We start from the raw sequence: 25,690 nt of genomic DNA on the forward strand, positions 1-25,690 counted from the left end.
GGCTTAAAGGTGAAAGGCAAAAGAGGCTTTTGCAGACGATAACACACCCAGGTAACTCTTCCACCTGTGTTTAGGGAAACTACCTTTTGTTGACAAAATGGCAATTAAGTAGATTCTACCGTTCACAGGAGAAAGAGAAGAAAATATTGGAAAACTCACCACTAAATTTCCTATCACCATGACCAGCAGAAAGACAAGAAGGCACAGTGGCTGTTCGGCGACCACCATGCAGTCCCACATGGTCTCAATCCATTCTCCACACAGAATTCGGAAAATGACAAGGAGCGAGTGGAAAAAGTCCATCATGTGCCAGCGTGGCTTGCCGTTTTTGTTTATTTTATGGCTGTTCTCCCCATAGCTTCTCCCAAAAAGTTGCATCCCTACTATAGCAAAAATGAAAACGATGATTCCCAGGACAAAGGTCAGATTACTCAGTGCTCCCAGGGAGTTACCAATGATTTTAATTAGAGTGTTTAAAGTTGGCCAGGACTTTGCCAGTTTGAAGACCCTCAGCTGTGCAGAAACATAAAACATAGTGTTAGATATTGGTAGAGATAACCCATCTTTGCATCATTCAAATCCTGCAAAAACTATTTTACAGATATTCTGAACTATTCCAGCAATATTTGTGGCACTGTGACACTAATACTTTTTAAGAAGTATTTATAGATTTTTTTTTAATTTGTTTTCTTTGTTGTTTTTTGTTTTTTTTTTAAACTGGGAAACACTGCAAACATAAAATAAGCGCCTCGTAAAGGACCAGGCTGACACGAGTCCCTGGTAAGTGTTTGGCCCACACGGGCAGGTATCCATACAATGCACTGGATGTAGACTATGGTGCTTAACTTACACGTAACAAAAAGGACCAAAGTTGGAAGACCAGCTGCTATTTTACTATAAAAGAAGTCTATCTTTTGGTAAAGCAACCTAAATTGGTCCACAGTATATGAAACGAATATCTTAACATCATTTCATGTCTATTTTTAAGTATTGTTTTTTCTGTATTTGTACTCTGACACTTTTTTCCTAAGTTTCCTGTGCTGGTTTTTAATTTTTGACACCAGTTTTATAACATGTCTACTCTGGAATATTTTTCCTCTGAATATTTCTTAGGGTATTCAAAAGAAAGGTATATGTCATTAAACTCTGACTCTAACATCACAAGGAGTTTAAGACTGTGTTTCTTATTCCTAGTGCCGAGAGGAGGAAAAAAAAATAATTGAAAGAAATAATCATTTCCTGCATCCTAACTGCAGACAACAGAAGTATTCTCTATTATATTCACAACATAATGTTTCATACAACTGAGTAAGCGTGAGGCATTACCAGTCTGAAGGATCGTAAAACTGTCAGGCTTCCTCCTTTTCGCCTTTCTTTCTTGCCTTTGTGTTTGGGTAAACCCAGTTCAATTAAACTCAGTGTGACAATGACACTGTCAAAAATATTCCAGTGCTGCTGAAAATAATAATAGGGATCTAGAGCGATGATTTTTAAGATCATTTCTGTAGTGAAGATTCCTGTAAAAATCTGTGACAAAGAAACAGTAGCATCAGCCTAAAAGTAGCCATGAATTTATCTTATCTTTAGATCCTGTTCCCGCAAGTAACATTCATGGACAGGTCAACAAAACCCATTTTTATGAACTCCTAATGCACTTTCAATTAAAATGGAAGGATTGTTTTCCGCTTTCTCAGGAGTGCGTTAGAAGTGTATCAATAAAATCTGGGAATTGTCTATATTAGAAATTTAGAGTTTATAAATGCAGAGTTTGCTGATCTCTAATTTTACAGTTATGTCTCAAGTGAAAACACCCATCAATCAATCCTTGGTATAAAATATCACATAGTTGAGAATTTGCTTACCAAGTTGCCTACATTAAGCATCCATCCAAAGTTATCTGACATATTATTGTGCTCCAGTGCCATGAACAAAGTGTTCATCACAATGCAAACAGTGATGGTGAGATCAACAAAAGGATCCTTTATGATAGCAGCCACTTTCTTCTTGATTCTCAACCAAAGCGGACAACAGTCCCAAATTAGATACTTTAAAGCAAAATTACTCAGGCACGGTGGGCATCTCCACTGGGATTCTTCAAGTTCTAAATGCAAAGGAAAACCCCACTATAATTAAATAGTTATCACTGAGCAAGATGGTGAAATAACAACTTTGAGTATTCAAAAGACCAGAGAAGAAAAAGGAAACCTCACATCTCACACAGAGCCCCAGAGCTTCCCTGCACTTTCTACCGTTCACGTAGTCCTTACATGAGCTAAAAAACATGAACATAAAATTCAGAAAAAAATGGATTCAAAATTCATTGGTGTGAACTTACTTCAAAAGCCTTTGGGTCAGGATTTATTTGCCTTAGACTCAGATTTGTACTACAATCATCTGACTAAATACCGAAGTTTACAATGCAGAGGCCACACCGCAGCCCCTCACGCTCTTGTAGGTCAATATAGCAGCTAAGGCACTTCTCACCTTATCCTTACGTAGATGTCTAGGACACTGGCTGTATCACACCCAACATCTTTTTGTCTCCTTTGGCTCTCAAGGAAGTCTAGAGAGTCAGTGGAAGCCACAGGAATTCTGACGGTAGGTGAGGCAAATCCAAACTACGGTGCCTGAAATTTGGCCTTAGGCCTCTTCTACTGGAAAGGTCATGCCTACTGTTTCCCAGCTGATGCAAGTTGCCGCACCTCTCCAGTTTCTATGGGATGGGGGATAGAAGCTGTTCTGCCTTTGTCATTTACATTCTTTTGGTCAAATATAAATCTCATAGCCTTTCTTTCTTCACCATCAATATTAACGAGTCCTCCAAAATACTTTTGACCCTGCTGAAGTCCTGTGCAAATTCATTGACAAACTGGAGCTTACTTAAAGCTAAATACAAGCACAGTAGGAATTATTAGTAATCTGGTTTTCACGGACCTGAAAGTGTTTCAGAGATCAGATGAGCTCAATCTGACTCATATCCTTTTCTTAGTTGGACCTGTCCTTATTTCTTCCCACTGTTTAGTTTTAATTTCTTCTCCAGGCTCAAGTCTCAGATTCCACCCTACACTGCTTATTCCAGTGTGATCACCTTGACTCAAACCCATTCCAGGTCTAGCTCTTGTCTTCTGTTCTTCTAGATCAAATGGCTTCTTTATGTACACAGTGTGGATCCAGCAGAACCGGTGTTCAGGTCCCAGCAAAGACCCTTTCTGCTCCCCGTTCTCAGGTTAATCCACAGCCACTTAGAGCTACAAGTCCTGTTCCGTCCCAGTTCACAGCTGAAAGTGTGCAACAAACCCCAGATCTTTGGTGCATTACACTGCAAAGCAAGGCTCCACTGGATGTGTTGCAACTGTGATTCTCCCAAGAACAATTTAAAAAAAATTTAAAAAAAGGGGCCTCCCTGGAACAACGGCACCCCCCTGCTAAATCCCATACTTGTGGTCCAAGAACTGGTGATAGAGCTCCTCAACAGGGACAGAACAAAACAAGACTTTCTCATCCTGAACAACTTGGGCTGAAATTTTTCAGTAAGATCTGCAACAAAACTATCAGTTATCAAAGTTACTGTCACAGTGATAAAACCCCCCAAAAAATTCACAAGGAAAGGTAAGTTAAAGGAATAAAATAGTGAGGTTAAGTATTCAAAACCCAGGAATTCCCACAACTGACTTTGCTTGAATAATCTTATTGTTGGATTCTGCATGCCTATGGCTCTGCCAGTGACATGTCACAAGTCGCAGGGTCAGGAGGAGAAAACAGTATCTCAGTCGTGCACCTCAGATGCCAGAGAAACTCCCTCCACCCCCTCTCACTCCAATCCCCTTCGCTGTCTGTCCTACAAAATAAGATCTTACAATAGGCAAAGGATGCGTTCCAGTGCATAAAGACTCTGTGGTAATGCTTTTTTTTTTTTTTTTTTAAGAGAGCCAAATTAACAATGAAATTCCTAACTACACACCTACAAATCTCTGTTAACATTTAAGAAACTTATTGACATTTTGGTCTTTCACGCTAGCATTACCTTAGGATGAGAAATAAGCATAATGAGGAATCACTTACCCTCTAAGACACTGGTAATTATGCTGACTGCACTTGCTGCCCTTTGTCTCTGAAGTGCCTCATTAAAGTACTCCACTGACAGATGAGGAGGCAAATGCATCATGCTGCTCTCATTATTTACAGCTGGCTGCTTAAAGAAGTAAACATGATTAGAGAGATACCACAAGAATAAAATTAAGTAGGATGTGATGATGGGTAACTATGAATGTTAATAGGAACAATGACACGCAGCCAAATAAATGTACCTTTTTACAAGATGTAATAGATGTTGAGTCCTACTCAACAGTAATAATGCTGCAGTAAATGGATCCTGCAGGCACGTAATAGCAACAGGGCAAGCACAAACCTTGGAAATAAGTGTATGAGGGGAAATAGGCCTAGGAAATGTTCCAGGAACTAATGGAAAAGGAGAGAGATGAGGGATAAACTGGTAGAAAAGCATCTCTACCTGCTTGGGGAACTTACAGACAAAACTTATGCATGGTGCTAAAGGTGCTGTGAAGGAGAAAGAAATTACAGGTACTGCTCAAAACTACCTCCCTGGACGTGGCATGGGATACAAAGACTCTCTGGTGACTTACAATTCCAGCACTAGGAACCTTCAAAAGTATGTTAGTACAAGTTGCGCACAGAAGAAAACCGGGGTTTATAACAGGAATGCTGAAGCAATGAACTCTAGTTTTTGGGAATTCATCAGAGTATTAAAAACCACTTTCTACGACAACTAACTCCCCACGTCAGTATACTTCATTTCACATCACTGTTTGCCATTTCACTGAAACTCTTAAGACAAACCTGCCACTTATGGATAAACCATAATATGAAGTATATACTTAAAATAATATCTTTTACTTACCAGATCACCCCTGCCCAGGTCTTCTATCACCGGTGGAAGCATTGCTCCTTCAGAAGACACTGGATCTAGACTGTGCACCCTGCTGCTTCCTCCTCCCATCACCAAAATCACCCCGTTGCAGTCGTCCGCGTTAGCCCACTTGCTGCTCTGCACGCAGTTCGGGGTAGCGGGGTAAGAGCTGTGGCTCATTTGACTTGGCACGCTGGAGCGTCTTCCCATCTGCGTGACCAACAGTGACCGACACTGGATTCCATGTTCCCCGGCACTGCGGGTCTCCTCATCACCAAAATCCATTCTGGAATCAACTTCTAAAGCAGGTTTTTTGAAATTGAACACGTTCCCGTGGCTAAGTCTGCGTTTCACCTGATTTGCGTTGGGACCGTACACCAGGCCAAGGAAAGACTAAAAGCCCAGGGAAAGGAATAAAGAGATAATGGCATAATATCATAGAGAAGATTTTGGGAAGCCATAAATGTTTAGAGTTTTGTAACATTTCCTATCAACTATACCAATTCCAAAACTCTTATTTAGATTTTTCAGAAAGGATTTTGCTCAGATTTTAAAAGGCAGATAGTAAAATCCTACCAGCTGTAGCAGCTATTTTTGTGATAAACTTTATATTTATATTTTAAATAAGATTTTTTTAACAGAGAATGATGGCACAAAAGTTAAATTCTGATAGTCATTCACTTTTTTCTATTCCTCAGTGTTACAGAAAATGTATTTTAATTGTTATTATAACTTTCCTTCTATCCTTTGTTTATAGTATTTCCTTTTCAAATTAAATTTTACATATAATTCTTCCTTATCCCAAAATGTTGTTAAAATTAAGACTTAAGAGTGATCAGTGTTTGTAATAGGATTTGGTTTGTGCTTTCAAACAATTTATTTTTGTATTAAAATTGAAAAAGCTGTAAGGATCTCAGATTCAGACAATAGATTACCAACTTTCGTTGATTGTCTGTGGACTGTGACTTGGGGAATTGTTGTTCTTCTTCATTATCTTCTATCCCCAAGGACTTATTTCTCTTTTTCCTATTGCTTCTTTCTTTGATTTCTTTGGTAGACAGAGAAGAGGCTTCAAAGGAGCTAATTGACAGAATATCAGTTCCTTTAATAGCCAATGACTGAAATTAAAACAAAAACATGGATGATACTTTTGCTGGGTACTTTGAATATAAGCAGAAAGAAAACACTTCTGTGCTCTATATTATTTCCTCTTAAAAATTTGTGTTTCACAAAACTCATTAAGAATCTTCCAATATGTGATAACACTAAAAGAAAGAGGAGAGAATTTCCCCAACATATGGAGCACTGAACAATTTGCTATTTGCAGTATGTTACATGATTGTATGCACTGGGTCTGCCAGGGGCAAAATAATCACATTATAGCTCCTATTCCTCTGTATGGCAGATTTGCTTACAATAAAAACACTCAGTTTGAAAATAATGCTGTAGAATAGATCCTTTTCCCCAAATAAACGCTCAAGCAGTATTAAAATTCTGTCTTTTCACTGGGGATCCTTGGGACTGTATTCACACTGTGACTGACTTTCCTTCTCATACTGAATTTAGGACAATATTTTCAAAACACAGGAGTATTTTGTTCCAGAAGCTTCTAAGCCATTTAAGTTACCAAGAGACTTTTCATTCAACTATTATAGGTTGAATAGAAGAAAAATTAAAAACCAGCTACATTTTCTTTTGGAAACTGCTAGCTGATGGAATTTTACATTTCCCAGATTTTAAAATACTATTTTTCTTACAGTAACAGCAGCCTTTAATACTCATTATCCGCAACAAAATTAATTGTTTCACAGGAAAAATACACAGCTGAACAAGGAATTGCTCCTGTAGCTCTAGGAATCACTACTTTCAATAAGTTTTCACTTGCTCCTGGTCCGATGAGTGACTACTATATACAGCTGTACACAAGGTGTGATGCTTTTTCTTATGTAACTGACAACAGAGCACTGAGACTAATGCTTGCAAGGGAATAATTTACGTACCTCCTGCTCCCTCTGTAATAATTCCATGGCTTCCTGAAATTTCCTTTCCTTTGCCTCTGTTTCAGCAATGGTGGCCTTGTTCTGGTCTTCATATGCCATTGTTACTACAGCCAGAATCAAGTTGACTAGATAAAATGAGCCCAGAAAGATGACCAGCATGAAGAAGAGTATATACACCTTCCCAGAAGCTCTGAGGGTCTGTAAGCAACACACCCCAGAGATAAAAATTACCGTAAAAAAAACAAATAGGCTTTCAATGAGTCTCTGAAATCTTTAGAAGCACTCAGCTTCCTAGACACAATGCTTTAGGAAGCTTAAATGGAAATATAACTTCCTTGGTCCTTCTTCCCCCTCTTTCTCCCTCTTCCTATACGATCACCTATGAATCACTGATTGTACACCCCATGAGGACGATGGAGGAGGCATTCTTGTATTTTTGAAGGACAATACAGGACCCTTTTAGTCCTTTTTTTTAAGTCCCTAAACCAGTAGGGTAATAGGGCTATTGCTGGGAAGCGCTTCGGCATCCTTTTTCAAGGAGTCACAGCTTGCTGGAAGGGAGAAGGGAGAATCTGGACTCGATGACTTGCAGCTATTGCTTTTATTTGAGGTTTCTTGTCCTCTCTACCCATTTTCTGCTTCAGCTGTTGCTCTCCCTGGAAGACTGGTTCTGAACTATGTACAAAGCTGGTACCTGCTGGTATAGACGCTCCCAGTAGTCCTGGGTCATCAGGCGGAATAAGGAAAGAAAAGCCCAGCCAAACGTATCAAAACTAGTGAAATCGTAATCAGGATTTGGCCCAATTTTCAAGCATATATAGTCTGGAGGACAGACCCTAGAAGTAATAATAGAAAGTGGAGCTCTTTTAACTGTGCAGATTTCAAGGAAAACTTCAGCTTATGTGACAGTTCTCATTATTATTCGGCTCTGCGTTTCATTAGATTGTAAGCCAATTTTCTACTCCAGGTAGTATTGGCTGGAAAGTGGGATGGAAACAACAGCACCCACAACGCAGCAACAAAGGAAGAAGACAGGCTGGAGCAGGCCACCAACCCAGGACAGCTCCCTCATCACCAATTCTCATCCCTTGCCTCTCAGTGCAAAGCAGCCACATCTCCCTCCTCGCCCAAACCTGCCCTCCAAAATCCATGTTTTGTTTTCCCAGTTTAACACTCATTAGCCTTTACAGAGAGGAGTGTGTCTGTGCTGTGCTATATCCTTCATGTTTCCAGTTCTCCCGTACATCAATGGGGAAGAGAAAGACAGCACTTCTGGAAGGGCTCAAAGGAATTTAGACCTGAATAAGCCAACTGCAGGTTCATGCTTCAGTCTCTACAAGTATTAAATTATCTGACTGTTTACTATATTTTGTCGTCTGTGTTCCTGTTTCTGCCTTCAAGGAAAGCCTGGAATTTCTGCTTTTGTCTCATATGACTGAGCAAATACAGAAGCACTGAGGCAGAGAAAACTTCCAAAGAATAAATATTCTTAAGTGCACTTACCCAGCACCAGAACCACACAGCAAAAGATCTGAAGTGCCCTTTTTCTTAGCAAAGTATGCTATAAAAAAAGGGGAAGAAAATTTAAAAACAAAGCACTTTTTAGCCTGAATCCTCTACCCTTTAATATAAGTAGTGATGAATAATCAGTGACCTGTAAGTGTATATGCACACACATAGACAGGTTTCCCACGCTCACAGTAACTGCACCAGATTGCAAGATGTCCTGTCCTCATTTATAAACATACATATGTTTATGCACAAATTTCAGACTGAAGGCAGTCCTTAAAGAAGAGTTTTTAAAAATATTGTCATTTTGGCCACATCTGCGTAAAGGAAATCAAGAATTGGAGGGCACAGGCTCAAGCGCAGTCCCTGGTTTGGTAATCGTGAGCACGAACTCTGGCACAGCTTTGGCCCGTAGCAATTAGCCCTCTCCGGAACAGCACACGAACATCATTTGGGGGAGCATAGACCAGTTCTGTTTCCAATAAGCAATAAAAACAGAATCCTATTTTGAGGAGGAAGAAAGAGTGTTTGGCAGTGTGGATGTACACCACGCCAAGTCACTGCTCTGCTGAGCCACAGCAGGTCCTAACCCTGCTTAGTTGAGAAATACAGATTTGTCCATTAGGATGCTGGAGCTGTGCCCTTTTTGACCTCTCTCCCTAGTTCTCTTAGCATGAGTTACTCTGATGCCTGAGCTGGCAGCAGACTGAAAGTAATAGCTTTAGTGTTAATAGCTAATTAGCCCCATTAAGATGTGGGTTTATTATCCCAGACGGAAGGGGTGTCTCGTGTCTTCCTGGTGCTTCTCAAACCTCAGCTGTGCTCATCAGGCAAGTCGGCGTGATTCAGAGCCAGCAGGAATCTTTAATATCGGCCGTACTGTACCATGTAAATACACCATAAAGGAATGAGTTATTATCTGGGCTACTTTCCACCCAAATTTTGTTCAGCTCTGCTCCTGCCAACTGACAAAAAAGTTTTTTAGGAAGATTCAGTGACTGAGCTTCAGAGAATCGTAATAATGTGTAGTTCTCCATGTTGGAGATAGAAACTTCACACAAAGTCAGGACAAAAGCAGCCCGTAAAAAATATGCAAAAAACCACATTTAATAGAAAACTGGGCTTACAGTGCTATAAGCCCTAAATCGTGTAGGAAAGTCATCTAGCTTTCATTAAACCTGTTTGGGCTCCTATTCCTTTTGCCATCACTGCGAATCACCCTGCACACAAGATGTATGGCATAGGATGTGAACAGGACAAAGCTTGTGAAGCAACACAGATTTTTAATTTCTTGAGCCCTACTTTCTCTAGGCCATCGCCTTTATACAGCCGCAATGTTTTGCATGAAAAAAAAAATTAGGTGTTTTTGTTTCCTGTTTCTTCAGCACAGAAAATTAGTATTTTTGGCCAAAATTTGTCACATCCATGGTCTCTTGTGCACTACTCTAGTCACTGCCTGGTTTCTTTTGAAGTTTGCTTTCAACTATGATTTTTACAACATTCTGTATGTGTAAATGACTTTGTTCTTATGTGTGATTTTTTGGTAGGTACAAGAGTTTCTTGCAAAAAGTTTTTCTCAAAAACCTTTTATATAAAGACTTTCTCCCCCTGGACTATGAAGTTATTAAAGAAATCCTGTCTGAACAAACCTTCCACACGGAGTGTATCCAAACAGCAATCCTGTGTGGCTTTTTTATGTATTTCAACATTTCCCCTGGGAGAATGCTTTTCTCCCTATACAGCTGCTGCTATGTCTGAACTCGCTGGTGGAGATTTTCTTCAGTGATGAAGCTTCCTTCATATTTCTGGCATAGACGTTGTTTACTTTGAGTGTATTTTTTCATGTATATTGAGGCTTTTCCTGTAACACAAGGCTTTTGCTCTCTGAATTGCATCTTACAGTTGCTGTTCCTCTGAGAATGCTTTGGTGCATTTTCAGATATCTGCTCTATGCTTCCACCACCAGCCTCAGTCAAGAAATAGACATGAAAGATGTATATTGTATACATCTTATATAAGACATAAAATAAGATACATATGACGTGAAGAAGAAAGTAACTTTGACTTTTAAACAGATTCCTCTGTTTCAAGCTGAAGAGTAATTCACTGGGCAGCAAAATGAAGGTGCATGGACTCTTCAGCATGTAGTAAAAGGTGAACTTTGGGGAATTACAGCAGAGAATGAGCTAATGCGTATTTCAGTTATTGTCATATCATTCTGGGAAACAGAGCTGGACGTTACCGGAAAATTTGGGAGTGCTATTTCTTATAATGAAGGGAAGGGGTGCATTCCTGGATGTCTGCAAGCTGCTCTGGCAACCTGAAGGCCATTATCAAAACATCAATCATCAAAACATCAATATCATTTACAGCAGTGGTTATACATGCATGCATAGGTGTCTATACTACAATCTAAAAAAGAAGTAAGGAGAAAAATTACCTGTGTAATTAGCAAACATTTCATAGGATACCCATGTTTTTTTAAGGAAAGAAAGTATTTTATTGGACTCTGTAGAGTTCCTGAAACACTTTTGTCTTAGATTGCCCTTAAAAAGCTGGAGGCCTATGAGGGCAAAGACACTCAGGCAGAAAACAGTCAGGATCATCACATCAGCAAGTTTCTTAACAGACTGGATAAGTGCCCCTACAATGATCTTGAGTCCTAGGAAGACAATATACAAAGGGAAAAACAGGATGAAAAACTGAGATTTTAACTGAGTTAAAACAATGTATAGCAACCAAAGTACCAAAATTACTGGATAATATGTGGCAAATATGTTTGCAATGCAAATACAGTTTAGATGAGAGAGTAATTAATATGAGAACAATTTTTTTTTTCCCCCATTTGATTGACCCTACAATTTCCAGATGTTCTTTTAATCCCTGTAAGATATTTAGGCACGGATGAGGAACCAGAGATAGTCTAGTTTTTCCTTATCCAGAAAGAGTAATATGCATAATTCAAATTAAATTTCCAACACTGACAATCTCTGAAGAACCTGGAAACACTGGAAACAACAAATATGATGAAAAAGACCAGAAAGAGAAGACAGGGGTGATCTGCTGGTTCTTAATTTGTATTTAGTCTTGAGAAAACATTCACTGACTTTATAACTAAGGGAAAAGTGAAAAAAAAAAAAAAGTAATTTTCCCAGGGATGATGTAAGATCATTAATAATAAAGTCCGTTCAGTCACCAGAGGTGTTTCTGTTGAACTATAACACATGGACCAGCTAGAAGAACATTCTGTAAAACTGACATAATAAAGTGTTAACAAAGTCTTTAAAAGCATAATGAAAATAAATTAAATACAAGATTGTTTCTAACGTTTGATTTATTCTGGTTGGGCCAGTGGACTGAGACACTATTTGTGTCCACAAATTCAGCTGTGTCTGCAACCAATGAAAGATATAGAGAAAAAAAAAAGAAAAAAAAAGAAAAAAAAAAAGAAAAGGCAAACCCCAACATTTTGATTGGAGTAAAGAATCGATTTTAAGTAGCAGAAAACATTCAACAAATAGGGTGTCTTACCTGGGACTACTGAAATGGTTTTTAAAGCTCTCAGAACCCTGAAAGTCCGAAGGACTGATACGCTCCCCAGGGTACTAAATGCTCCCACGTACCTGTAAAGTCAGGATGTGATATGTCAAGTGGCTGAACGGAGTAAACAGGGCAATTATTTTACAGTGGTCATTCTTAACTGTCAATACTTCTGAGCATATTTTAAGTATTAATAAATTACTTATCAAGGATTTGTCTGAAGAATTATAAAATAGAAACCCATTTCTTGATTTTTAGACTTTCCTTATGAGGTAGCTCTTGGCTTGTGCACAGCTGCTTTTGTGTCAGCATCTTAAAATACCATGTATTTAAAATATAAACAAAGATAACACTTAAAATTATTCATTTCAGGCTGAAACACTGGCTGAACTCATTTGATTCTATCTATCTCCCTTCTGTGGCTGCATCTGACCCGTATAAAAGCTTTCTAATTCCTTCAAACTGAAGCTCCAACTATGATTTTTTGTGATAAAGAGCCCAAATTTCATCCACTGTCCTGGTGTCTGTACACATCACTATTTTCGAACTTACACTTTCATTCACAGGATCAGTATGTCTGTATTTGTATGTCTCTATAAGACGCTCTCTGTAAGAGCCCAGCTCTTGCCTTTCACTGATTGAAATGCATCCGTTCACGTACACTCACCGCAGAGTATGTATTGCTCTGCACAGCTCTACTCCCGTCTTGAAAGACTCATACATTGTTGTTGTACAGTGAGCGATAAAACAAGGGGAAGAGTCAATGTCCTGGATAGTTTCAGATGCAGTTAAGACCCGCAGGGTGTTTTTTTGTACTGCAGACAGCCTTTTGCACCACAGCAACAAGAACTTCAAACGCAGAGCGCGAGCGCAGGTAATCCATAATTCATATGTTCTCACTTACGCCATAATGATAACACTGAAATCCAACCAGTTCCAGGGATCTCGAAGGAAAGTGAATTCATTTAGACAGAATCCTCTTGCCAATATTTTTATCAATGATTCAAAAGTGTAAATGCCAGTGAAAGTAAATCTAAGGACAGGAGAAAAGCACCGAAGGAAAACAGCAATATTAGCAATTAACGGAAGAGACACAGTCAGACTATTTACTGCCTAGGCCAACAAACCAAGCCAATGCTGCAGAGGAGTAATGGAAAGGCTGTAGTTGATTTCAGTGTATTCTACCAGTATCTGACTGATACGGAGTTTGAGACAGTAGTTGACTGCAATCTGGACGTGGCTATTAACGTGCACGCCTGTGACGTGTTTTTTTGGCATTCAACAATTTTTTTCAAACTTTCACATGAGTCCCCATAATTTGAGAAACACAAAACTCCTAGCTACTTGATAAAAATAAAGATCAAAATCTGTATCTTCCTCCGGTTTCAAGTGGCCAAGTGAATGTGTGGTATGCTGTGTATTATTTACTTTGGGCACGCAACATCCATTTCTGTGCAGAATGTTTAAAACACTTAGAGAAATACAAGAGTTCAGGATTTTCAGTTTAAGATGCCAATTATTCTTATTAATGGAAAATTATCAGTAAAAGCTCTTCTGGACTTATTGAGTGCACTTATCATTTCAACAAGGGAGCGATCTCCCTACGGAATTCAGAAGGCGTTCATTTGGTAGTCAGCAAATGCACTAAGAAATTATATGGATGTAGTGCTTCCTTTTTCATTTGGAAAGAAGTATTCTGAAATTATTATTGAAATGCATTTGAACAGTAGTTTTGATGCCAACAGCAGATACAAGTCTTATCTAACCTTTATGCTCTCATAAGTAGAGAAGTATCCCAGCATCTTCTGGAGATGAGTATATTAATACCATGCAAAGTCTTGTTTCTGCTTGCAGGAGGATTTGCCATTCCCAGCTGTTTCAGTGTCACGTAACGTGAGATAGTCAGAAACAACTTTAGAGCTGTTTTTAAAACTAAGTATTTTGGAATCTTTTCCTTTGCGTTAGGTGTTAGAATTATCAGGGTTCTTTTTCTAACATTTTTATGCCAAACTAAAAAAGTGAGAGCTGAAATATTCTTTTTAAAAAATAAAAACGTGGGATTATCCAGCTTAAGTGTGACTACAAAAGCATGGATTTATTGTGATTTAACATTGCAAGTGTTGGCAGCACTGAAGATAAGAGCTTTACTTTCTAACAGCGTCCTGCAGGCCAGGAGCTTCTGGCAGTGTTTTATTAGAGCAAAACTCAGCATTTCAATATTATTAGAAAGAATTTTAAAAGACAGCAGCTCTTGATGTGCTTCATCAGCGTCAGCAGCAATGGGAAATGTGTCTGGATAAAGAGCAAATAATTACTGAATAACTTCAGAAAGTGGGATAACAAACTGGAGCAGTAGGACAGACATGAAGCTAGTTCAACAGCAGAACTTAATCTACACTTACTCCTATAACACCACAATTTTTGTAGATACGAAGTTTAAAGGCAAAAATATTCCCTCAAAACAAACAAAAAAAAAGACAAAGTCCTAACACAAGCAACTTTCCTTCTAAATCCCCCATAAAATATCTTGAGTGAAGGCGGCAAGGTAAGTCTCAGTAATTCAATATAAGTACAGAATTCAAAAACATACGTACCCACAGATACTTACTCAACATACTTGTTCCACGAAGGAGATGCAGAAGCCTTAGAGGACTCAGTCAGAGCCATGAATGCACAATTAGTTATAATAGTGCACATGATAAAATAAGTGAATAATGTATGTCATGGGAGTGAAGGCAAAGAATATGACATTGACACAGAAATGTAACTAGATATTCTATCAGTCATAGATGTAGTATCTGGTTTTTAATTTAAAGCACATGTGAGAACAGCATGCACATGTATTTGCTGATTTTGAGTCATATTAGATGACAACACACTACCGTTGTTATGCATGCCATCTGGACTTCTGTATGGGCTAGAGATCTGCTGCTCTAAGCATTGCAAACTTGGTAAAAGGACCTTCAACCACCCAAAGAGTGGGAGGAAGGATGCATTTTTAGTTTCATTTTATAGCATAAAAGTTAAAAACTTGCCCAAGGTCACATAGATGAAGCTGAAAACTGACTCTAAATCGGCAGAGCTGCGCTCTTCTGAAGGGACAGCGTGAAGTGTGCCAGGATACTTGCAGGTGTCTCAAAGGACTCTAGATGCCCATGTTTAGCCAACTCTTGGGGCTGCCCAGCTGCTCTCTGGGACCTGCTGACTACAGGGGATGAACAGGAACTTGGGCATCTAGCTCTCGTGTAGACACCTAAGCTTAAGCACTTGGCTCTGGAGCTGAATCTCACGCCTCGTGTCATACCACACATTTTGGCAACCCAGGAGGTAGATGTCCGTGGGAAAGACATCTAGCCTTTCCATCATCCATCCTCTCCATCCCCACAAAAAATCTCCTGGCTTTAGCTCTAGGCATGGTCAAACCGTCACAAACCCAGGAGCTGGACCACTAGTGTTGAAATGCCAATATGAGCCAACTTGCTGCCCGGGGGAAGCCTCAGATGAGAGCCATCACTCCTCCAGGGATGTCTGTACCCTGCTACGATGACATCTTCAGACCCATCGCAGCTTACTCAGCACCACACAGCCAGGAGATGGCTGGAAACCTAAAATCCACACAGGGATACCGCGGACTCTGCACTGGGCCTGAACTTAGCCCCAAGCCACAGCGTTATTGCTCTGGTCTCATTCCCCCGTGCCAAACTGGAGCAATACACTAGTGATGCATTGCTAAATTTGATGTATGAGGTGGGATCTATATTACCTTGTTGTGGTTTAACCCCAGTCAGAAACCAAGCACCACACAGCCGCTCGCTCACCCTCCCCCCCCGCCCCCCGTGGGATGGGGGAGAGAATTGAAAGAGCAAAAGTAAGAAAACTTGTGGGTTGAGATAAGAATAGTTTAATAATTGAAATAAAATAAAATATGATGATAATAATAATAAATTGTAATGAAAAGGAAAACAACGAGAGAGAAAGAAAGGAACAAAACCCAGGAAAAATAAGTGATGCAACCGCTCACCACCCGCCGACTGATGCCCAGCCAGTCCCCGAGCAGTGATCACTGCCCCCCAGCCATCTCCCCCCAGCTTATATAGTAAGCATGACGTCCCATGGTATGGAATGTCCCTTTGGCCAGTTTGGGTCAGCTGTCCTGGCTGTGCCCCCTCCCAGCTTCTTGTGCACCTGGCAGAGCATGGGAAGCTGAAAAGTCCTTGACTTAGTGTAAGCACTGCTTAGCAACCACTAAAACATCAACGTGTTGATAATACAATAATGTGTGTTATCAACATTATTTTCATCCTAAATCCAAAACACAGCACTATGCCAGCTACTAGGAAGAAAATTAACTCTATCCCAGCCAAAACCAGGACAACGTGTATATTCCAAAGGCATTCCCTGCAACAGCATCCCTGGAAATTTTCACTTTCATAGACCAAAGATCTATTTTTTAATCTGATTTCCTAAAGAAACTAAGTTTGCATAATTTTTCTTTCTATGTGTTTTCATATGTGTGCCTGACTATTTCAGCCTTTTTTCCTTAAAATTGGCCAGTGGTTGATCAGCTTTGGCACATGAGTTGGTTTTAATTCCTACAGTTTGGGTAAACAAAGATGGGAAAGAGAATAGAGATCTTACTAGTCTTCTCAGTGAGAAAGGCTTCAGTATGAGATACTTGTTTATGAGACATCAGGTAATCAACATCAGACATCATTCTCAAAACACAAATCTGTAGAAAATCAGGCTTCAATACCCCCAGTACTCACACAAATATTTATTTCTAAGTAGCACAAGACTACCAAGACAATAACAATTTCTAAAGTAATTCAGAATTAGAAGTAATCTGGAGCGGAGAAAAGACTAGATTCATTCAATGCTCTAAAATATAAAAGCACAAGACTACATAGGTTTTTGTAATGAAAAAGAGCGAATGAAGCCAACAAAAGGATATGAATGTATTAAAATTTTAATTGCTGTTCTTCGGATTGGATGGAAAGGACTGAGGATCCATAAGGCACGTGTAGCAGTAAATCTGAAGATTATTTTCTGTTTGTTTAGCACTATGAAAATCTTTAAAGAAATAAAGAAACATGAAGGAAAGCTTTCAGGAAAGTGAACAGAGAACACGTTTGTACTATATCCTGTTGTATCGGTGATGAGCAAGAGCTTGATGTTAACTTTAATCTGCTTGTTTAAATGGGAAAACTCTTTGTAATACTTTGCTATCCTTTCATCATAAACTGATGGAAGAGTTAATACCCATTAACTGTCAAGCTGCAAAAAATCCTCAGCTTGAACTTCTTTTTTAAACCTTAGGACTTGCAGAGAGTTGTGCACAGAACTAATCTTGCTTATGACTATTCTCTTGAAATAAATTGAACCTCTCATTGAGTCAAGATATACAGAGGTGGAAGGAAGAATTGCAGCCTTTATCATTATTTGCTATTGTTGATAGTGATCCTCTAGCTCTAAGACTGTAGAAATTAGCTCAAAATATTAACCATTTCGCAAGCAATAAGTATAATTTCCAATGGATTAGTTCCCATTTCTCTGCTCTTTATTGAAAACCATTTTCTTCAATACTTCATGACTAGAATACGGAGCTTGAATAAGTAGGTTTTAAGGATTCATCAGTAAATGTTTTAAAATAATTTTTACACTTAGGTGATCATTTATTATACATGTAAGTGGAGCATAAGCATTGAGATAGAGAGGAACACGTTCTTTCAAACCGTGGAATTTAAGAAAATTTACAAAATCATTATCATTTCTTCTAGATCTGACTCAACCCCCCCTTTTCTTCCTTTATCCATTTTATTTTCTCTGCTTCCATTCTGATTCAAGTGTTAATCAAGTTCATATTATTTAATTCCTATAATTCAAAATTAAGCTTTTTTTAAGGAGATTACAGCATGTCATTCAGCCGTGCCAACTGCCTGCATTATTATAACCTAGAAAGGGGTGATAGTTTTTCTAAAGGCATGTAAGCAAAACTGTTTGATAGATCATTCACATAAACACTTCTTAGCAACACAATAAAACAAATTAGAATCAAGCATCTTGTTTGGCTCTAACCTTACGATCTTTGTAGTACGGGTCGAGATCCTCCAGTGGTTCCCCAATGAGCTCTGGAGGAGGATTTCCATAGAGAGCTGGTAACTTCTGGAAAGCTTTTAGGTCAAGTTGAGGATGCAGTTTCTCCTCAGGTTTCTGGTCTATAGTATTTCTTCGACAATTCTTCTTGGCAGCAATTCTCTTTTCGATAGCAGCCAAGGATTCATAAGTGAATTTGTGGAAGTTGTTGGTACCAAGTAGTAAGAACTCGGCCATTTTTCATTCTTCTCTTCCTGTCACTGCTTTTGTCCAAAGAATAGAAACAAGTAGAAAGGAAATCAAGATAAGTAACTCCAAAACAGGTAAGTTATGAAAATTTAAAAAGTTTGCCCATGCATGGCTAATAACATAAACTTTCTGAGCCATCAGCTTCTAAAAAGAAAAAGAAAAAGATATGATCAATACCTTTTTCAGAGAGATGTCTGTTCAGTATTTTTTTAATTATGTGTATCTGATAGGATGTGGGCAGACCTCTACAAATTTAAGAGGGTATTTAGACCACCTCATTTAAGACACCTGTTATCCTAAATGCTCTTGAGCTGCTGTTCAGAAAAAACCTAAGGCGCTGGTTTAACCCAGTATTTGGAAATGGGACAGTAAAACCCATCAGACTGCAACATCAGATATGTGGAAGTTGTGTCTGCAACAGAAGGACCAAATATTAAATTAACTAGTGCAGGGGTAGATACTCAGATGGATAACCCACCCTGATGGTGTCAGGTTTAGGATTTAACTCGTGACCCATAGGGTCAGTACTGACTGACATGGTGGACAAAAATGCCTGATCTGACAAATATCAAGCACAAAGTTTATATTTTATGCCCGCTTGTCAGAACAACAAAAGTGAAATTATACTAGAAAAATACTTTGCATTGTTTAATGGAGAATTTTGGTCAGGTGTTGGATACCTGACCATCCAACTAAATGCTACCTGAGTCCATACCTTGGCAGCACAGTGAATCCAACCTTCTACCTTAACACTGTGAAAAGCTTCAAAGCAAGACCATGAAGTGCACATATATTGACAGTGAAAAAATTGAAAACGGTACACAGAGTAAGATGATCCAGACCTGCATCTTTGTGCTAAACTCACTCAAAAGCTCTATAAGGAGATGCCTCTAAAATATTTTCTTTGATTATGACCTCTAGGAAGACACTGTTGATTCAGTACAGAGTCACGGAGCTACTGAGCCAGTGCAGCCCCACCTGCAGACTGCGAAATGATCCCACCGGTCGAGGACTTTACCCAGGATGGATCACTGCTGAGTCTGCAGGGAAGAAGATCACATTAGAGGCACGCAGCCAGCTCTTTCCATCCAGAAGCTGCCACCACCACTTCAATGTGTCCTTCAAAGTTGACTCCATAACTAGCAGTCAGACCTTATCTTGGAAAGTTTAAACTCTCCTTGCTGGACAACTGCCAGATGACCCGCTCTTGCACTTTTCCTTTCCAGGCACTATATGCAACATCCCAGGAAAACACAAAGTCTGAATCAAGAAGCTTTGTTTTATTGAAAATAAATAATTTTACCGCCTGTGTGCTGACTCCCTGTATCTTACCCTACCACGCAACACCATTTCAGTTCTCCCCAGATACAACATGATTTCAGCTGTCCTGACATTGCTGAATTGTAGGAAACCATTGCTGCGAGAGCAGCTGGAGGCCAGTGACAAACTAACTGCAGTGAAATCTCTTAATTTTTGCAGTCTGCCTGCCTCTCCCATTAAATAAACACACAAAATTATAAATATGAAAAGTAACCCTTGCTTCCAGCACAGAATCGCAACATTTCTGGAAGAGAAATAGGACATTCAGGCAAGAATACTCATTATTTTACACTTTTCAAGATCACGCTAACAGTCTGGATGCTGTGCGTAGTATTATAGCAAAAATGAAAACAATAACATCCACTCCCAAGTTTTCAAGTCTTCAGCTAGCCAAAGTGGTATTTGTTTTGTTGATGCTCAGAGTAATTTAGATGTTCTGGTATCAGTAATGAGAGCTGTGAATGATGCATGAAATGACACAATTTCTGTGCAATGCACAGAGGGAATACAATAATTACTTTATTCTGCTTTGTGCCAAATCATCCAAACATACCCATCCCTCCATGCAGCACTTCCATAAAAGTCTACCTGATCTTCTGTGTTTGTTGCAGCTTTTTTTGCTGTTTTCTCTCCTCTCTTCCATGAAACCATCTTTCAAATCCCAGAAAAGAAACTTTGATTGTCACAGCATTCTCCCTCAAGACTATCAGAAGACAGAGCAAAATCTAGGAAGACAAGATGTTGCTGGCTAAAGCCAAGGATGGGGAAACAGGAGGAAGCATGAGGGTACGTAGAGTCAGCAGGTCCTCAGCCAGAGCTGGAAACCAGTCAGGGGAGCCTTTCCTGGTACAGGTGGTTTTATAAATTGCTCACAGGTGAACTAACATTAAGGAAAGGAAATAAAGTCTTGTGCTTGCTGTCTCACACATCAGTAGCAAAATTTCCATTGATAGCGGCTGCAAGCCATGGAGTAGAAGGCTAAACTACACTTTTCATTCATGGGCAGTTCTGAGCTACTCAGCCTAGTCCTGAATAAAATCTAATGATTATTAAAAATGGAGTAATCCAGAAAAATGTTCCTGATTCATTCAAGCATCTTTAAAAATATCCCTAAAATAATTTCTGTTACTCATAGTCTCAGGGAGGATAGCATACAAAGTACAGCTGAGATGTGTTTAGTTTTTTATATGACCAGGGCTAGATTTAGCAATTTGACCAAAAGAAGTGAAAAGTGTTAATGCAAAACCATTTTTGCCCTTGATGTCACAGAAGTAATGAAGTACCATTTTGGCCTTTTCTCAAGACTTGAAATACCTACAAAATAGTGTGACGTTTAATATCTCTTTAAAATGAGGAGTTTTCTTTTCCTTTGACTGACTGAAGACCAGAGAATGGTGAATGAAATCAACCTGATTGAAGAATAATAATAAGAAAATCAAAAAAAGCATTTATGATTTGTTCTTTTAGCCCTCAAATGTGTTTTTTATGAATTATTTCTCAAATACAAAATGTGTAGCTAGATAGCATTCCGAAGTAAGGCTGCTTTCTTCCAAATGTGTTTTCCTCTTTAGGAATATTCATTGTGACAGACTAGGAAACAAGGTTATTGTCAAAGATGTTTTCTCTCCTTTTCTTGCTATTACAATCACCCCAATTCAATCCTCAGTTAATGAATAAAAGTTGTTCTCAATTATTTGATTTCCTGGCTTCATGATCTATTATGGAAAGAGGGGAAAACATGTTGACAATTACTGTGATCAGCATGACCAAGGTAATTAGTATGATCAGGGTGGCCAGGATTACCTTATTACATCTTTTTTTTCTTTATCTTGGATGATTCTAATTCTTGTCTGTGAAAACTGTCCCTTCGGTTTAATAAGGCTTTCATAATATGCACAGAAATTATCTCTTAAGTAACTGGAATAACAGTGGTTTGAAGACTGTATGTGAAAAGCCTTGTCCTGTTGGAACAACTGAAATGTTATTATTGTCTTCAGCGTAGTTGATTTTTGTACACTTTTGCGTCTTATTCAGTGATAATATCCAATGCCTGGAGGAGCAAAGTTAGGGACTCTAGACTGATCCAGCTGTTTGTATCTCCAGTAATTATTTCAGGAGCCAAGAACATCAATATGGACCTTGGAAAGACATGCCAACTGCACCACCCAAAGTTACTATGGTAGACTCGGGCTGCGTTGCATCTTTCTACATCTGAATTTCCAGCAGATAAGACAAATCTTTCTAGAACTGAATAAGGAAAGATTTAGTTAATAGCAGTTCAAAGCTTCTGTAGAACTGTTCTATTCTTTCCTCAAAAGCTTTTCTATATTTTGAGGCAGATGATTTAAACCAAACTGACATTGTCTTAATGAACTTTGAAACATGTATGAAAATAACTTTTGTATATTAACACATATAATTTTTTTATCATAGAATAATTCAGGTTGGAAGGGAACTCAGGAGGCCTCTAGTTTAACCTACTGCTCAAAATGGGTCAGTCATGAGGTCAGGGCTTTATCCAGACAAATCTCCAAGGACAGAGACTGCACAACCTCTTTGAGCAACCTGTTCCCACACTTGACTGTCTCAATCCATTTGGACCCCTTGTTGTTTCAATTTATGCCCGTTGCCTCTTGTCTTCCCACCATGCACCACTGTAATAAAAAAAAGCAATAAAATATTGCATTAATTTGAAAGGTAAAAGGCAACCCCCCCAAAAAATGCCTCTATATAAGGAAAACAAATACTATATCTACTTCAGCCCATTTAATCTACCTATTTATAGCAGCCTACAAGAAACATCTCACAGGTCTGAATAACACCATCCAGCGTAGCTCCACGGAGATTGCCAAGGGAGACAATGATCAGCATATTTGCTCATTAGTTTCCCACCATCAGAACATCACACCTTACCTGAACTGACTTGTGGCACCACCCTTTGAATATTCCAGGTTCAACCCCAAAATTTGTTTACCTTCCCTAGACAAACTGCCCAAGAGCTCCAGTCCTCTGAGTCTCCCAGAATGGCGTCTGAATGAAAGGAGATGGCAACAGCTGATCTAGCTACCCTATGCCCTCTTTGCAATCAACAAAACTGAGGGCACAGACCAGCTAATGATGAGTAAACATGTAGATTAAGACACATGAAGAGTGCCGAAAAATGCAACTGATTTTTTTCACTGCCTGTAAAAGAAAAGTTAGCGTGAGATGAATCCCACTCTTTCAATCTGGGATTTACAGCTTACAGTTCCCAGCACGGGGGGGAATGAAGGTAGTAAACAGCGTGGAGATTCACAAAGCGATTTACAAAGACCTGATAAGGTCTGTTAGCATTCATCCAGAAAGCCCCTTTGGGTGGGATTGCTCTCACCTCACTGCAGACATCTCAGAGTCAGACACCTTTTCACATTTCTTTCAGGATGAAATGAATCAGAGTGCCAGTGGACTACAATTGATGACCTGAGATGTCTCAAGTGAGATTTTGCATCCATTAGGCCTACTTTTCTTGCTGCCTCAACTAATGGACCACTGCTAAACTTCCAAAGATTAGTAATTCTACAGTCAGTGATAGGACTGGGCAAACATCATTAGTCACCAGCAGACTGTGAACACATAAAAATTCTAGCATAGCCTTATATTACATTGCTTCCTTAATGACTAATTACAGGACAAGCCTTCTTAGCTATTAGTGAAGCGTTAAGTCACATTTTCTTTTGCATGGTAAGGGTGGACTAATTTTCAGCTACTTTGCAATCATAAATAATTTAAATCTGTTCAGAGATCACTTTTTGTAAGTGCTTGAGCAGTCAATTGACAAGTTGTCAAATGACCAGTCGCGAGCACTGAGGAAGTTAAGAAACTCTGTGGCAGCGCAGGAATCTGAGAGAAAAGAGCTGAAAAGTTTTTAATGACCATGGACTAGTCCATTGCTGTAGGAGTTAGGATGAGTTAGATGTAACCAGCAGAGTTAGTAGTATAAGCCCATGAACTTTAACCGGTAACTTTGGTGTGCCCAAGGAAATAACCAAACCGTGGAAACAACCTGTTGGTCATCAAGAAGTGCAAAGGTGTTCAGAAGTGGCCAGAACAAGATTGTGAGCGTCAACAGCAAATCCGACAATGACAGTGCAGTTTGAACCGAGTAATCATCAACAGGGGATTCCCTACCCAGCCCTGGAACTAAGGATAGTGGGGGTAACCAGAAGACAGACTGGTGGGAAACCCCATGACCCAGCACCAGGATTCAGGACCATCTCTCCAAGCTATGAGGAATTCAGGCAGCGGGGAAGACCCCAAGGGACCCCCACAGCCCAGGACTATGCATGGCAAGTCATGTAACTCATAAAATTGCCTATATCTGTTGTCCATTGAGGCTCCACACTGTGGTTTTATATGGTGACAATCGCATAGAGACCTGAGATAAAAATCTCCTTCCTGTGCTGTTACCAAGAAGATTGACCGGTTGCTGGACACAGATCACAGGGCAATAAAGCTTAGGTGTGGAGGTTTAAAAACCAAAAGGAAGAGACAGGTTAGGATTCAGCCCTCTCTTAACTTGAATACTATGTGTGCTTAGAAACCCTGAGTGAAATGGAATATATCTTGATTTAGAAGTGCCATACCAAGAAATATCAGCTGGTCTGGGGACAGGTTTAAGAAGCATGGCAAGAGAGTGTGAGCGTCTCATTTTTCAGCCCCGTGAAGTGGGGAAGAGGAGGAGGAAAAGGAGGAGGAAGGGAAATTCATTCATCTCACCAAGCTTGGCAGGCTGGGTCCTGCCAAAGGGACAACAGTGGAAGGAAGGAGCGTGTGCTGCAGGTTACATTTAGCAGTCAGGAGAGGAACAAGTTTTTTAACCGAGTATTTTCTATAGTGCTGGACTGAACCATCTGCAGATTTTATGGACATTCAAGCTTTGCAGCAAACAGATGGAATTTGAATTCTCTTCACCCTTAAGGATTGAGAACTAAGCTCTTGCTACCTCAAATTTGCAAGAGGCTAAGGACACCTATGTAAGAGTTGCTGCAATTGTATTTAGATGGCATTGCAAAATGGTAACCTGGGTTTTTGCATTTGAGATTTCGGGCTGTAAAGGCCAGACTGCCAATATGCCAGATTTTTTTCTTGCCATGTGTAAGCAGTGTTTCAAATGTGGTTAACACGATTAATGGTTCCAGAAACTTTCAGCTCATATTAATATGACTTGATTACAACAAACAAAAGCTATAGAAACTCAGTGAAATACATGGATTGGATTTTGGACTGTTACCATAAACAGAAAGTACTAAACGCACTAAAAGTATTACAGATTTGCCATTTTGTAGTTCTGAAGATTGGTTTCATCATGTGCATTTTGATACAGAAAGGTCTGTTAGCAGCTGAATATATGCTGTGGAGGACAAAACTTTAGATACAACATGAGAGAAACATTTTCCCCAAGATCACAGCAAAAGTCAAATAGTCCATTAAATAAAATCTGAAAAAAACCTCTGTTAATAAAATACTGTGAGAAAACATTTAACATTTAAGTCCTAGAAAAAAACTTATCGAGTATACAATCTAAATTTTAACTTTGATTGCCAGAAGTTTGTTGATTCCACAAGTTGTATGAAATTTTCAAATTACATGGTCTTTTGTCTGCCACAGTTTTCTTCCCAGAAACATTTTTCTAAATAAATTAAAATTGATCTAATCAGAAGTCAGTTCTGAGCAACCCATTTGCATTAGGTATGTCATTTAATAGTGACATACCTAATGTCAGTATTAGGTTCCTCACTTTTCACAATTGACTTCAACATTTGCCCTTTTCATCCTACAGAATGAAATCCAAATTTCACAGAACTTTTCTCCATCGTTAAGGAAAATAGTCTCTGGTCAAGTCAATTACACAGAAAATCAAAATGCAGTACAACAAAAAATCAAACCCAATGAAACATGGTAAAGGAGCAGTACCAGTACCATGGCAAGCACCTCCTGAGCACCTGGTTCTGTTAGGTCTCTGTACTGGTTACGTCCACAGTTTATCGTCCTTACCATCCTAATAAAACACCTT

The 25,690-nt window shown here is 39.2% G+C and overlaps 1 protein-coding gene across 1 annotated transcript in view; it reads right to left on the reverse strand.

Moving 5' to 3' along the window:
* LOC143157301 (sodium channel protein type 5 subunit alpha-like) overlaps positions 1-18,306 on the reverse strand; it is a 35,749-nt gene extending 17,443 nt beyond the window's left edge. The window contains exons 1-15 of the mRNA XM_076332122.1: positions 18,052-18,306; positions 16,928-17,046; positions 14,585-14,692; positions 12,881-13,009; positions 11,968-12,059; positions 10,877-11,098; positions 8,431-8,488; positions 7,622-7,763; positions 6,928-7,125; positions 5,863-6,045; positions 4,915-5,320; positions 4,063-4,185; positions 1,863-2,101; positions 1,327-1,527; positions 160-513 (exon numbers count right to left, since the gene is read on the reverse strand). Of these exons, the coding sequence (XP_076188237.1) occupies positions 160-513; positions 1,327-1,527; positions 1,863-2,101; positions 4,063-4,185; positions 4,915-5,320; positions 5,863-6,045; positions 6,928-7,125; positions 7,622-7,763; positions 8,431-8,488; positions 10,877-11,098; positions 11,968-12,059; positions 12,881-13,009; positions 14,585-14,692; positions 16,928-17,046; positions 18,052-18,306 (2,829 nt within the window). The remainder of the gene's footprint in view (positions 1-159; positions 514-1,326; positions 1,528-1,862; positions 2,102-4,062; positions 4,186-4,914; positions 5,321-5,862; positions 6,046-6,927; positions 7,126-7,621; positions 7,764-8,430; positions 8,489-10,876; positions 11,099-11,967; positions 12,060-12,880; positions 13,010-14,584; positions 14,693-16,927; positions 17,047-18,051) is intronic.
* Between the last annotated feature and the right edge of the window lie 7,384 nt (positions 18,307-25,690).

The sequence above is a fragment of the Aptenodytes patagonicus genome, chromosome 2, assembly GCF_965638725.1.
Source record: "Aptenodytes patagonicus chromosome 2, bAptPat1.pri.cur, whole genome shotgun sequence".
Classification (NCBI taxonomy): domain Eukaryota; kingdom Metazoa; phylum Chordata; class Aves; order Sphenisciformes; family Spheniscidae; genus Aptenodytes; species Aptenodytes patagonicus.